The 15,327-nt window shown below is 47.0% G+C and overlaps 1 protein-coding gene across 3 annotated transcripts; it reads right to left on the bottom strand.

The window, feature by feature from the left end:
- Positions 1-222: 222 nt before the first annotated feature.
- On the bottom strand, positions 223-13,417 carry LOC103172347 (NACHT, LRR and PYD domains-containing protein 3-like). 3 transcript variants are annotated; one of them, XM_042345474.1, is made up of 13 exons: positions 13,255-13,312; positions 13,037-13,104; positions 12,420-12,591; positions 12,252-12,317; positions 9,961-11,749; positions 6,948-7,034; positions 5,967-6,053; positions 5,229-5,399; positions 3,735-3,905; positions 2,746-2,916; positions 1,037-1,207; positions 577-744; positions 223-411 (listed from the first exon to the last, which is right to left on the bottom strand). In XM_042345474.1, exons 2-13 carry the CDS (start codon positions 13,070-13,072, stop codon positions 324-326), a joined length of 3,177 nt encoding a protein of 1,058 aa, XP_042201408.1. In that variant the 5' UTR covers positions 13,073-13,104; positions 13,255-13,312; the 3' UTR covers positions 223-323. The 3 variants fall into 3 exon arrangements, with proteins under 3 accessions (XP_042201408.1, XP_042201406.1, XP_042201407.1); XM_042345472.1 differs by lacking the exon at positions 13,037-13,104 and having other exon boundaries at positions 13,255-13,417; XM_042345473.1 differs by lacking the exons at positions 12,252-12,317; positions 13,037-13,104 and having other exon boundaries at positions 13,255-13,417.
- Positions 13,418-15,327: the final 1,910 nt, after the last annotated feature.

The following is a 15,327-nucleotide window of genomic DNA, read 5'->3' as shown; positions in this document are numbered from 1 at the left end:
AGAGATAGAGAGAGAGAGAAACTAATAAAGAGAATCAGAGAGAGAGACTGAGAGAATCTCTGGGAGAGAGAGAAATACACACACAGTGACTCACACACAAACACAGTCAGGGCTTGTGAGTGTCCGTCTCTAACCATACTGTAGCAGTTACTCTGGACTGGGTCTCAGGGGCAGGTGTTTGTCAGGGCTTATATGACAATAACCAACACCAGACCAGGGATGGGAGAGGAATCAGGATTAACATCTTTAATAATCAATCATTACAGTGTCCGCAATATTTTCCATATTACACAGACTGCGTACAGTCACTGCCTCTGTCAGTGTCACACACTCACTGTCAGTCCAGCTCTGTATCCCCGCAGTGACAACAGCTGATTCTGTCCATCTGAACTGAATCTATTCCTCCACAGCCTGAAACACAATAAACAGGAAATCAAACCCATGGGATAATGATACAAACCGTAAGCTGTTCACATCTTTGCTCTATAAATCACATCCCCGCAAATTGTTTCCATTCTGATAACCAAATCCATTCTCTGTGTGTTTATCTCATGAAACACTGACACAGACACTCACTTGATCTCCTCCAGGCTGGTGCAGGTCAGTATGAGACGGCGGAGAGCGGGGACAGAGGCGTCTGTGAAGGAGTTGTAGACCAGGTTCAGGATCCTTAGTGAGCGGCTTGTACTGAGAGCGGAGACCAGATCATCAGTGCAGCCATCGGTCAGTCTGGTACTGCTCAGCCTGGAGATCAGAGACACAGAGACATAACAGGGAGTAGAGGAAACAAGCTGTTTCTTATCGCTTATTATACACCGTGGAGATGAGAAACACCGAGGTATAGCAGGGATTAAAGTAACAACAGTGTGTATATCCCACTGTATATCAGTTTTGACCATCACTCACGATCGCAAGAGGCGTTATGGGCCACAGCGGATGCAAAAATGGAAACGACTCTCAGGCAGTCCCTGCCCCCAGCGAGGGGGATTCAGAGGGGTTTCCCGTCATCAGTCTGGAAACACAGTGGGTTACTTACTCCAGAATCTGTATGTTACACTGCGGGTTCCTCAGAGCATCACACAGTCGCTTCACTCCAGAATCTTCCAGTTTATTACTATTCAGGTTCAGCTCCGTCAGTGAGTGGTTTGTACTGAGAACGGAGGCCAGATCCTCTGTACAATCAGCGGTCAGACTGTTATCCTGCAGCCTGGAGATCGGAGACACAGAGACATAACCGGGATCAAAGTAAACACAGGATCCATAACCCACTGTAGCTCACAACAGGCCATCAACCAGGGAAGGAGGAGGCGCCAGAGACCGCAAGAGGATATGGAGATGAAACAACCCAGAGACAGTCCCTGCCTCCAGCGAGAGGGTCTCAGGGATTTTTCCTAATATTGATGTATAATATGTGATATAATAACAGTTGCGTTTGAAACAATGCTTCATCATGTCTTCAAGACGTCTCTAATCAATTCCCAGTTATATACATTGAAGTGAAGTGAATTGATTGTGTAATTCGTGGGCGAATTATTTTGAAGGGATTCTTTCTACTGTAAAAGCAGTTTGTAAGCCGACTAGCAGCCGGATCCCTGTTGACTTCCAGTTAAACATAGGCGTGTGGAGTAAGTAAAGATGCACAAGTTTCCGACCTGCCGGGAAAGCAAACCCAGGTCCCCCTCGCTTGCAAAGCAATTTCTCTAACCACTGAGCTGCAGGACACGGACTGCGGGGCGTGAGCTGACACAGGGAGAAGCAGGTTGAATTTCCTCCGGGTATGTTTATTTAACCGTACATTTTGACTGTGTGGATGCAAAACAAAATCGCACCTGATTTATACACACAAAATATATTTCCGTACGTTAGCTAAAGCCTGTTGGAACTGTGGAAGGAATCCCTGAACTGAATGAGTTGTTAAGCACCTCGGGATTGATAAAGGAAGCCAAACACTTGTGTGAGTGAATCGCAGAACAACAACAACAAAATTACACTTGTAAAGCTACTTTTAGTTCGGCAGGAAGTCCCAAGGCGCTGAACAGTCAGGGATCAGGATCAGCGTTGGGGGGTAGGGATGGATGATGGAGGACAGTGGGAGTAGGAGGGCGGGGGCTGAAGTCACAGTCAAAAAGGAGGATCTTAAGTCGAGGGAGCGAGGCCAATTGATTGGGATAGGGTGATGCAAAGTGTTGGTGCAGAGAGGCTGAAAGCCTGGACGCCGATGGTAGCAGGTCGGGCGGGAGATATGGAGCAGGCCAGAGCCCGCTGAGTGGGGTGGCGGATAGATTGAAAGGAGGTCTGCAGTTCAGGGATGTTGCAGGTTGCAGGAGTGCAAGAATGCACAAAAATATACTCACGGACACACACAAATACTCACATACACAAACACATACTCACAAACACACACACAAACAAACAAACACATACTCACACACACAAACACACACACACACACTCACAACACATACTCACACACACAAACACACAAACACAAACACATACTCACACACACAAACACACACACACACACACAAATACATACTCACACGCACAAACACACACACACACATACACACACACATACTCACACACGCAAACACATACTCACACAACAAACATACACACTGACACACATAAACACATACTCACACATACAAACACAAACTCACACGCACAAACACATAATCACACACACGCTCATAGACACACATACATACATGACACACGGAGACACGGTGAGTTACTTACCTCAGTATCTGTACTTTACACTCCGGGTTCCTCAGAGCCACACATAGTCGCTTCACTCCAGAATCTCCCAGTTTATTGTTGTACAGGTTCAGCTCCGTCATTGAGTGGTTTGTGATTAGAGCGGAGGCCAGATCCTCGGTACATTCAGATGTCAGACTGTTATCCTGCAGCCTGGAGATCAGAGACACAGAGACATAACAGGGATCAGAAGAAACACAGTACCTATAATCAACTGTGACTCACTACACACCGGTAAACACGCAAGGAAGCGGCGCCAGTGGCCACAAGTTGATACAGAGATGGAAACAACCCTCAGACAGGCCCTGCCACAAGCGAGGGGTCTCAGAGGGCTTTACAGATATCAACATAGTTCAAGAGAGAAGTTTTGAGAAACTTCCATCACAGAGTCGCCCAGTCGATGGAAAGATTCCCCTCCCCTGTTGATGGAGACAAATTTTCCTGGGGATGAGGAAAGTCCGTCTCCATGGGATCAGTGGGCTTGAATGTGAGATCACCAGGAATGGAGTTTCCGAATGTAACGGAGCCTATGGGATGCTCTCTCGTCCATTCAGTGAGCCAAGCAGATCCTCGGTATTCCAAGGTCTGGCTCATTGGCAGGACATGGAATCACAGACCAGTCACTGGGGCATAGAGTTTTTAGTCTCAGCTTCTGTTAATCATAAAATCATAGCCCTGGCCGGGAGGGTGTTCAAGTAGGATAGGCGGTGGGAAGCTATCCACACAGTGATCAATAGATGAACATCCAAATGGTACATCAAAGCAAATTTATGGTCCAAATGCTTTGCCTCTTACTAATTAATGTGAGGCTTTCTGATGAGTGTTGAGAGTTTGATCTAAGCGATGACTGTGGGCTCACACTGTCACACCAACTCCTATCACAATATTTAGCTGCACTGGTCAGACAGCAACAATACCACTGTTGAGATATTGGACTCTTGCAGACTCTGGAGGTACAGTGTGTTACTTACCTCAGTGTCTGTAACTTACACGCCGTTTTCCTGAGAGCCGCACACAGTCGCTTCACTCCAGAATCTCCCAGTGCATTACTCCGCAGGCCCAGCTCCGTCAGTGAGTGGTTTGTGCTGAGGACGGAGGCCAGTGCCTCGGTACAATCAGCTGTCAGATTGTTACTTTTCAGCCTTGATATCGAAAACACAGAGAAACAACATGGATCACAGGAAATTCAGTATTTGTTGGTGCTTACTATACAGCCGGGGAGATCAGAGAGACAGAGAAATAACAGGTACCAGAAAAAAGAGTGTTTATTATTGTTTACTATATAGACATAGATCAGAGACACAGACACATGACAGGGATCAGAGTAAACCCAGTGTGTATAAACCACTGTAGTTAACTGCAGGCTGTCACCCATGGAAGATGTGCGCGCACACACTCACACACATGTAACTATAAACACACACACATATGTACACATAAACCCACAAACACAAGCATAAAAAACAACACAAACACATGCGCAGAGAAACACGCACAAAAACATCACACGCACATTTATACACACACCTAAACACATTTAAACATGTACATCCACAAGCAAGATACACACAAACACTCTGAAACACACACCGCACATACACAAACCAACAAAGGCACACACAATATACACACATAAACACGAACGGAATCATAAAAGGACATACATACGCAGACACAGTTTCACAAAAATATAAATATAAAATAAACACAAACACAAACCGAGAAACACAAAACACATACATACGCACCGCACATACGTACATACACACAAACAAACACCCACACCATACAGACACGGATAATCACATATTCGCACAATCCAACAGATATATACACACACATAGAAACATACAAACACACATACAAAAGACACACAAAGCAACATACCCAAAGCAACACACACGAACATACACAAACATACATTCACACACAAGCACACACATAAACACACATACACTATGCAGCCTTGCCTCTTGCCAACTTGCTCCTAATAATGGGGGATGAGGTGAGCTGAGTGTGTCCCACAGGGGAGAGAATGTGCCTCCATTTCAATCACACAATCTCCAGTCACATGTGTACCTATCAATAGGTTGGTTTGGAGACTGTTCAGCATGATCAGATGCTTCTGTGTATGTCAGGCACACGGCTGGTAACACAACTGCAAATCCAGAACGTGTGGAGGGATTAGCGGGACCACGGCAGGAGCTTTGGGATTAAATAAAGTTGGAGATGGTTTGGGGCTTGGGCGAGATTTGCGATCGGAGCTGTGACTGTTCACATGTCACTGCAACTGGCGTTTCATCTTAGCAATGAATGTCGATGCATTGAACTAAAAGATGACTTGTGACCTCACACTTTCACACCGATTCCTGTCACAATATTCATCCTCACTGATCGGACAGTGAGAATAAACTCATTGCAATATTTGAGTCATTCAGAGTCTGCAGACACTGTGAGTTACTTACTCCAGAATCTGTACTTTACACTCCGGGTCCCTCAGAGCCTCACACAGTCGCTTCACTCCAGTGTCTCCCAGTTTATTATTATTCATGTACAGCTCCGTCGGTGAGCGGTTTGTATTAAGAGCGGAGGCGAGATCATCGGCACAATCAGCTGTCAGTCTGTTATCCTGCAAACTGGAGATCAGAAACACAGAGAAGTAACAGGGATCAGAGAAAGCGCAGTATTTATCATTATCTGTCACACAGCCTGGAGATCAGAGACTCGGAAACATAACAGGGATCAGAATATTGTCTACTGCTACAAACACTGTGAATGTATTGGGCAAATGAAATGTTTTATTCTTGTTATTACAATGTCGCTGTGTGTGGATCAGACACATACATGAAAGATTGCAGTTTTGGGTGTTGGTTGGTATAATTCGAGGCTTAGGGACGCATAGAGTCTGTTGGGCGTGGGTGGTGTGACTGCTGGAGCTTAACCAGATAAAGATGCAAACGACCCCTGTGAGAGCTCTGTCTGGGAAACATCTCACTGTTTTCCGGCTCGGATACCATTCCAACCTGCAAAACCTGTATCTGACAGGGCGTAACAGGAGCTGAGAAGAATCTCTGCTCTAACTCATTTCACCCTCACTTCCTATCGCTAAACCGGTCCTTGTAGCTTTCAGGATCTCACAGCTCGGGATATAATTTTCTGTGTTCAGACAGTAAATGACACCAAGTCAACAGTGTGATACTTACCCCAGGCTCTGTATTTTACACTCCGGGTTCCTCAGAGCCTCGCACAGTCGCTTCACTCCAGAATCTCCCAGGTTATTGCCTCCCAGCCTGGACACACAGAGAGAAGAGGGTCGGTGAATATAGTATGACAGTACAAAACAAATTGCTATGTTTATGAAGTAGCCTTTCACATGGGAACATGAACAAGGCGCTGAGAATAGGGTCAGACACACACGAAGGATTGCGAGGCCACCAATCTCTATGAAAACAACATCTAAAAAAAAATTCCCTTTTTAGCATACCAAAGCGCTGGTCAATGAGGGGTTAACACCCGAGCCGGGCGGTGGGATCAGAGAGGGGTGGAGAGCAGGGGATTGGTTTGGGAGGAAGACGGAATCACAGTCAAACGGTAACATCCTGAGAATGGCTTATCACCTTCCACAGGCCGGTATCCAGAACACATTACATCAATGCAAGTGACCTGAATGTGAGGACAGGACATTGGAACCAGATAATAATATAGAAGGCTGTTCAGACCTTGAGTAGACGGGCCACATGCCGTCAGGTTCACCGAGTCGAGTGAGCGAGTGTGGTCAATCAGTGAGTGGCTGGACTGAGTCTCATCCTCCAAATGATGGACACCATCTCCTGCCTGTTGGGGTCTCATTTATTTGACAAGGAACGTGTGCACATGGGTATAAAACTGTGAGGCTACCTGCCTCCAGGCCATTCACTCTGGGCTTGAGGGAGGAGGACCTGAGGCCTGGCCGCATGCCGAGGCTGATGTGGAGAAATATTTTCAGTGTCTTCAGTGCTGGGCTGAGCAGACTGATGTGAGGACGGCGGGGCAGCACAGGGGTACTGTGAGGGGGAGCATGGGGAAATGAGAGGATACCGACCCTGTCTATTATCTATCAGAGACCATGTTGTGTGCGCGCCTAAGGCCACTGGATGCCATTCAGCTTTGTCTCGGGTGATTAAACTGCTCAGTCTGTTACTTACTCCAGTCTCTGTATTTTACCGTCCGGTTTCCTAAGAGCCTCACACAGTCGCTTCACTCCAAACTCTCCCAGATTATTGTACTTCAGCCTGGACACAGAGACAGAAACACAGTGGATAGAGTGCAACACTGCAATACAAATTGAGATCTCTGTGTCCCACGGAGCTGGGACTAGTGTCAGGCACATGCGAAAGTTTACTCATAGAGAGCTTTCCTAATTCTCGGTAGATTCACACAATAGATGCCATTTAACGTTACATTAACGTAGGATATTTGTAAGCGGCCACCATTATCATGGCAAACACAAAATATTCCAGTTTTTAGCACCTTTCATGTGGCAAACACAAAATATTCCAGTTTTTAGCATACGTCCCAATGCGGTATGTAGGACTTGTCCCCATCTTCCAATGCGCTGAAACATGACGGACTTGTCCCCAATCTCTGAGATGGGATCAGAGAGAGTTGGAGAGCAGGGGATACGGGAGTGAGGATGACCGAAATTTCGTTAAAAGAGGAAGATTTTCAGACTGTCTTTGAAGGCAGGGGGCGTGTGACACGAGAAGGCCACTGAGGGTGGAGGACCTGAGGACTGCCCGTATGCCGAAGGCAAGTTTGATGTGGAAAAACAGCGGAGGGAGTGGACAAGTTGTTAAAGTTGGTAAACACCAGTTCCTCCCTTACACAAACCACAGTGATGCAGGAACATGGTTTGCATTTCCTGCCAACTCTCAGCCTTTCTCCAACTCTGGTTTAAGGAGTTCAGACCCCACAGCACTCACTTCCCGCACTCAACAGCACTCACTTCCCGCACTCAACAGCACTCACTCCCCGCACTCAATGGCCGTCTCCTCCGGCCCATGTATCCCGGCCACAGGATTCCATTGCCTGTACTCAGGGCAGACAGTGCACCGATTGCTGCCATCCAGAGCAGAATAGACTTCCTAGGAGCTCCGTCAGCCCCTGTGTGTAACACAGTAAAGGGTGATTGATCACTCCCCCAGTACAACACCAATTTCCCAGTTGATGCTTTCTGCACTGTAAGCATTCATGACATCCAGGCTTGACAAATGAAACTCCCTTCTTGTCGGCCTCTCCAACTCTTCCATCCATAGTCTTCAGATCATCCAGAACACTGCAGCCCATTTCTTATTGCGCAACAAGCTCCGTAACTCTATCTCGCCCATCCTTACCCGATTCCGTTTGATTGATATCACAGATAGGATACAGTTCAAGTTCCTGGTCCTCTTTTTCAAAGCCCTCCATTAACTGTCCAACCTCCAACCCCATACCTACGCTCAGCGAACTCGGGAATGCTTCACGGCCCCCGCCTCGGCCGCTCCACGAATCGTGGGCGGGCCTTCAGCCAATATGCCTTCACCGTCTGAAACTCCATCGCACAGTCTCCCTGCCTCATCGCCTCCACGCATCTTTAAAGGTGCCTCAAAACGCCTCCTCTTCGATCGTGCATTCGATCACCGTACGTTCCCCAATTTCCTCCATCCTCCCCAATCCCAAACCCGAGCCTCGGGTACGAAACCTTGACTGACAGCGCCTTGGGACTTCCTCCCAATGTTAAAGGCGCTACACAAATATAATGTTATTGTTGCTTTTGCTGCAAGTCGTCAAGCTTTACAGGCCCACCGCATAGGTTACCAGCCTTCGTGACTGCATGCAATCAGAGTCCGTTATAACATTGTACGTGGCCAGGGAGTGAGGAAAGGGAAGTGGGATCAGCTGGTGCTATGGACGGCTGCTCATGCCATGGGAAGCCAGGCCACAGGCTGTCAGGCTCGCAGTCAAGCGAGCGAGTGTGTAACCTTCACAAGCACCCAATGGCTGGAGGGAGTCGCTTCCTCTCATTGATGGACACCAGCTACTGCCTGTTGGGTGCCCAGCTGGTTGACAAGGGGAAGTGTGTGAGTGTGTATAATGCTGTGAGTCTGACAGTCTCCACGACATTCACTCTGGGGCTTGGGCGAGGAGAAAACTGACCACAAGTTCAGGTCAGGTCTGTCGTGGAGAAGCTTTTTCAAAGACTTGATAGACTGATGGATGTACCAAGCTTCTCTGCATGAACAGCTTGCATTTCGTCTATTCCAGCAGCACTGTACCACTGAGTGGGTGAGTGAGGCTAATGTCTTGGCTTCTGCCATCACGGCCTGTTATCCCAGACACAGGGTAATATTTGTGTCTATATTCTCTTGTTCTCCAAAGATTGTGAGCTCCAGACCCGGAAAACCCAACCACTGTGGCTGGTAGATCTAAGGAGCTGGAAATGGAGACTCTTAACCAGAGAGGGTGGAAATTGCATCTGTCAGACTGCCTTCAGTGTGATGGGCATAAGTTTGTATTGAATTATATTGCAATGGATTCCTAACTAGTTTATTAGAGAAAGTACGTAGCTGCTCCTGGAAAAAAGTGGTGCTCGAGCCCTCAGAAGGTTCATTGGCCCTGGAATACAGCACGGCGAGGCGCTGCTGCCGGGGGGAGAAGCAAAGACTCCGGCTTAACTACAAAGATTAGGAGAGTGATTCCTGTGGGCATGCGCTGGAGGGAAATTTCGAGGATTGGAGTTTAGAAGCGTTTCCAAGTGCCAGAGACGTTGTGTTCACGAGAACCATTCCTGGATGGAAAAAGCAGAACTGCTGAATTACATCTCTGAGTGCAAGCGCCATTCTGTCTGACCTGCTTTTACCTGAGAATATAGAGAATAAGATCAGTATTCCAACAGGGTGTCAGGAATCATTCCCAATAACATCAGCAAGATGCAAATGTAACCAAAGCGGTCAAGGTGTTGACCAGGCAGGTGCGCAGTGAAATGTGAGCCATTCACTTCACATTACCCCAGTGCAGGATTGTGGTGTCGTGACTTTCAGCATCGTGTCAGCCAATGTTCGCCTCCTGCGGTGTAATACATTTCTCCCATTGATCAGCTCGCTTTTAATGCCAGCTAAGTGCTGTAGATGGCTGTGAAATGGGAAGGATAATAGTTACAAATGATATGAGCAAACTTACCACAGCTCCTGACACTTGTGCAGAGCAGGAACCAAACGCTGGAGTCCCTCATCCTGGATGTAGCAGCTGGTCAGGTCCAGTAGATTTATTGTGTCACACAGACCAATGGCCTGACACAGCACGACACAGTCTATGGGTGCCAGTCGCAATGCTGTTTCTGGAAAAGGATCACCTATTGTGAGTGTTTGTACACTTCCCAATGTGAGATGTGCCAGGGCTTGATTCTGAGATTCAAACAGGTAGTGGAGGGTGTTGAGCAGCTTCCGTTTCCCAGTAACTGTCTTTGTATCTCCCACTTGAGCTTTAACCTTCTCCTTCAGCCAATCGATTACCGTGCAGGTTGTCTGATGGACAAATGGGCCCAGAAGATCCTCCAGTGGCTGAGCTGCCCGTGGGGAGGAGAGACCCGCAACAAAGCGCAGAAATATCTCAAACCGACCGTCCTCCACCCTTTCAGCATCATCCAGACATATTCTGATGGTTCTTGGATCTGGACACAGGAACTCATCGAGTGCCGCTACAAACTCCTGGATGGTGAGGTGCGGGAATGTGTAGAGCAAACAATGCTCTGAATTCTCTCTCTCCACAAGTTCCGTGAGAAAGCCAGAGAGGAACTGGGATGGTTGGAGGTCAGACTGGATAAGATCTTCATTACTAAAGACAATGTTTCTCTGGGAGACGCCTTTTAAGGCCATGGCACCAATCTTCATGATCACATCACGGGGGATTTCCATTTCTACAGTGTGATGTTTTAGAATATGGTAAATATAATAGGAGAAGAGTTGTGTTATTGTCGTGGGAACTTGCTGTTTGTTGCTCTGTTTCCGTGTAAAGAAGGGACGCAGAGACAGAGCGAGGATCCAGCAATACGACGGGTTGTAGCACATGGTGAACAGGAGCTCGTTATCCTCCACGTGGCTGTAAACAGCAGCCGCCACCCCCTGATCGTCAAAGAACTTCTGAAAATATCCCCTTCTCTCTTCACCTACAAATCCCAGGATTTCAGCCCAGACACTGACCTGAGCCTTTGCCAGTAAATGTAAGGCAGTGGGGCGACTAGTCACCAGCACTGAGCATCCTGGCAGCAGCCTTTTCTGTATTAAACTGTACACAATGTCAGACACCTCACACCAGAATTCAGTGTCTGAGCACATGTGTTGAGGCTCTGTTGCTCTCCGTTTGTCAGCGAAATCAATCCCTGCCCTGAACTCATCCAAACCATCAAATATAAACAACAATCTCTCTGAGTGTTTCCACAGCTCCTCCAGCGCATCCCTGAGGTAAGGATACTCATCCAGGATTAGTTGCCTCAGGGTTATTCTGCAGTTAAGAGTGTTTAGGTTTCGAAATTTAAAAATAAAAACGAAGTGAAACTGAGGATAGATTTTTCCTGTGGCCCAGTCGTGGACAATCTTTTGCACCATGGTTGTTTTTCCAATCCCTGCTACTCCACTCACGACTGTGGAAGTCCCTGCGGGAGTGTTAGAACCGCTTCCCTGGCAGGAAAGTAAATGACTTCCTTTCGTGAAGCTGCTGTGGAACAGTTTATCAGTTCGGATTTTTTCCAGCTCTCCCCGGAGATGCTTCTGCCTCCACTCCTCGTGGTCTCTGCCTCTGGCCAGCAGCTCATGTTCGACCAGTTTGCGGTGACGGAGATCAGAAATGATTGTTAACTCAGTGTAGCGATCAACCAGTTGAAACTCCTTCACCTCCTCCTTTACCAGGATGGTCTTCACTTCCAGTCTTTCGAATTGTTTCTGTAACGACTCCTTGTGCAGTCGCTGGAATTCTTCAATCATAGCATTCACACATAAGGTTATTCACAGCACCGAGCAAACGGCAGATTCTCAACATTGCAGGAATTTTGAGTTGGAACGGTAATGCGAACGGTGGAGACACATTTACAGAGCTGGAATTGAGAAGCGCTTTTAACACAGATAGATGCACAGATTGTTCACGGGGGAGGTGCGCATTAGAAGGAGTTTCATTAGTCACAGGGAGAGTTAGGAGTGGAAGTGTGTTAGCATATCATGGTGAAAGTGTGCATCTTCAAGCCAATCGCTTTAGTGTGTGTAGGGATGGGGTTGAATTACGGATGAGTTGTAAACTGGAAGATGTTAAACCTGGAACGGGTGTCAAGCAGAGGAAAAGCAAAATCAAATTGATGTCCCCTCCCGTTTCCCTGCAGGATTATTTTTTAGCTTCTGAAAATCTCAGATAATGTGGCAAAAAATTCAAGCTCTGCATTTCACAAATGAATCCATTGGTTTCACCATGAGCTGATCACATACCTTCCACATTGCTGTGTACTTTTGGTACACGTCGGTCAATCATCACATGGTTTACTAGACTGACACCTGTGTGTATAGAATATTAGTTTCAGCGAATGACGTATCGCGGCAATTTCTGTATAATGCGTAATTGATTTGGGAATCGATCCATTATAAAATACACGCTACCTTGCACCTGTATTTCAGTTATTATTTTCTGCAGTTTGGGTAAACTGTGTTTCATTTCCACAAAGGATTCCCACGGCAATCTCTGTGCCCGGGAACCTTTCCCCAGCACCAGGTTCAGAAGAAGTTTGGAGCTTTTTCTTTTCCGCCCATTGTGTGTGAGCTCAGTGAGTTTCTGCAGAGAGTGAGCATAAGTACATTGAAGAGTGCAGTGAAAAGTGAGCTCTGCTTGTGATCAGGAAATGGCGAGTTTCATCATGGTGTGGTCATGCCGGTTGAGATCCTCCAGGCCAAGATTGCCCCTCGATACTCGCCCCAATTGTCATTGTTCACATGTGACACATGGCAGTGAGTTTACTGAAGAGTAAACTTCTAACTGTTGTCTCCTCAAACACCGCCTGTCAAACACCGTGAGCTGGAGCTTCAGCCACTGCACCATCGGGAAAGTTTCCAAAGGAACAAACGTATAGCAAGTTTTCACAGTGACGTTTAACATTGATTTCTTGCATCAACCTGGAGTCCCTCCAACTCCTTCCCCCCATGCTGGAGTAACTATCACTCGCTCCCTCACTTCCTGTGCTCAAACCCGCTTCTTTTACCTTGTGTTCGGTTTACTTTACCTCACCACCCTCTCCAGGTCTCGGTCCAGATCGCATGCCCAGCTGTCATTGCAAAGCACTTTGAGTGTCTACCCAATGTGAAAGATGCAATAAAAATGAAGACTGTAATGTATTGTAATAAGTTGAATTGAAACACTTTGCACAACGAACGCTCAGACATATATCACATAGGATTAGAAGGTGGAAGTCCAATAAAATATGTCCATCTGACCACTTACTTGATGTTCCTGCTGGCTGAAATATTTCTTCCTTGTCAGTATTAAGCTGACAGCCTCCACTTCTTCCTCAATGGCCTGTTCTATTCTGTCCCGGTAGAACTGAGTAAGTTTGAACAGTTGGTATCCGTTGTACATGGCGAGCGTCTCGTAGAATGAATCATTTAAACCTATCGGACACAAGTCAGATATCACAATTAATTTCATAACATAATAACGTTAATAACGTAAACATGTTTCATGATTCATCACTATGTGCAAATGCAAGCATTATATTACGATTATTATGATATGGCATCTTGGATAAGTGGCAGCTCATTCACCACTGAATCTGAAAGTTTGACGTTCAAGTCCCACATCAGGAATTAAAATTAACTTGTCTAACCTGAGACTCCAAAGCGACAAACGGATGTCTCAACTGATTTTTCGGGTGGATGTTAATAATAACGTGTCGCTATTCCAAATTGGAAGGAAGTTACACCCACTGCCCTGGTCAACAATCCCCAGAACAAAATTAGTCACTCACTCCATTGCTGTTTGTGGGACATTCATAGAATCATCGAATTCGGCAACTGAGAAGGAGGCCATTGGACCTATGGTGTCTTTCAAAAAAGAGCTGTCCAAACATATCACATTCTCCCGAGCTCTCACCATAGACGTGGAATCTTATCCTCCCCAAACAATTATCTACTTGCCTCTTCAATGTTGTTAACGGATCGGCTTCCATCCCATTTCTGGCAATGGATGGCAGATCCAAACAACTCGCAATGTGAACAAGTTGACCGCGTTGCTCATTGTTGCACCAAATGGTTTCGCTCACACAATGCACAGTGAATGCACACTTTTGCAGTATTTCCGCTTTCAGATGTCTTGATAGTGTAACAAATCGCAATAAGTAATGGAAGGATCATTATTATTCTAAACGGTGGACAGCTCCTGTTACTGTATCAATGTGAGTGGATTTTATGAACTTGCCTGTCTCAGTTTGATGCACTTCATGAGCTGTCGGTGGTGTGTCAGGATTGAGAGCATGGGCCATGGTGATTCCAGGTGTTCAACACACCAGCCTCTCCCCACCCTTCTACCCCCACAAATCACCTGTGAAGTGAAACAGATAGTAATGAGATGTATCCTGATACAGCGTTCAGATCGTCACATAACAACACAGGGAATGGCTGTCCAGTTTGATTAGTTGCCAACAGTTTGCAAGTAAATGAGGAAATTAGTTCAAACATTTTAGGTTTGGATACTGGAGGAACTGATTCTGAAATCTCAGATCAGCGCAGAGAGGACTTATCTTTGGAAGGACGACGATTTGAACAAAACAGACGCTCCCAGTACTCCTCTGATAGTCATCGGGCGCTAACAAACACACACATACACACACACACACAAACACACAGAACTCCGTCACCCCACCCACTCACCACCACCACCACACACACAGCACGACTATGCACACAGACAAACTCAGCCCCCAACAAACGCACATCGGCGCCCACACACAACCCCACCACAGAGCACCACGCATACAGTCAACAAACATACAGCACCTCACGCACAGTCAAACCACACACCTGCCCCCACTCACACAGACGCCCCACACACCGAACCCGCTCAGACAACCACCCCACACACACACACACACACAGAGCACCGACACACAGACACCCAACACACAGACAACCCCACACACAGATCCCCCACACACAGACGCCCCCGCATCACCAACAGACACCATCATACACACAGACCTCACACGCACAACACCCCTTCCATAGATACACATAACAAGCCCCAACCGCAACCCCCCACACACCAGTCCCCACACACAGCCCCCTCCAAACATCCCCACATACAATTGTGCATACTCAGCCACCTACATAAATCCACATGCACAGCCCCTCACACAGCGTCCCCCCCAAACACGCCTCACCACTCACACACACAGCCACCGCCACAAACAGAACGCCCACACACAGACGTCCCGCAGACTGCCCCACCCACATACCCACATTACACAGCACTCCACATACAGCCACCCACCTACAGCCCCAACATCTGACCACACACACA

This window comes from Callorhinchus milii, unplaced genomic scaffold (genome assembly GCF_018977255.1).
Source record: "Callorhinchus milii isolate IMCB2004 unplaced genomic scaffold, IMCB_Cmil_1.0 Scaffold52, whole genome shotgun sequence".
Taxonomy (NCBI): domain Eukaryota; kingdom Metazoa; phylum Chordata; class Chondrichthyes; order Chimaeriformes; family Callorhinchidae; genus Callorhinchus; species Callorhinchus milii.
This window is presented reverse-complemented; position numbering and strand designations above follow the sequence as displayed.

Excerpts from the sequence above, each read along its gene's own strand:
- LOC103172347 (XM_042345472.1), bottom strand. The coding sequence starts at position 13,389 with ATGTACAACGGATACCAACTGTTCAAACTTACTCAGTTCTACCGGGAC. Across the intron at positions 6,054-6,947 it reads GGTAAAATACAGAGACTGGA|GCTGGGAGGCAATAACCTGG; the intron begins GTAAGTAACAGA and ends CTGTGTGTCCAG. Across the intron at positions 1,208-2,745 it reads TGTAAAGTACAGATACTGAG|GCTGCAGGATAACAGTCTGA; the intron begins GTAAGTAACTCA and ends TCCGATCTCCAG.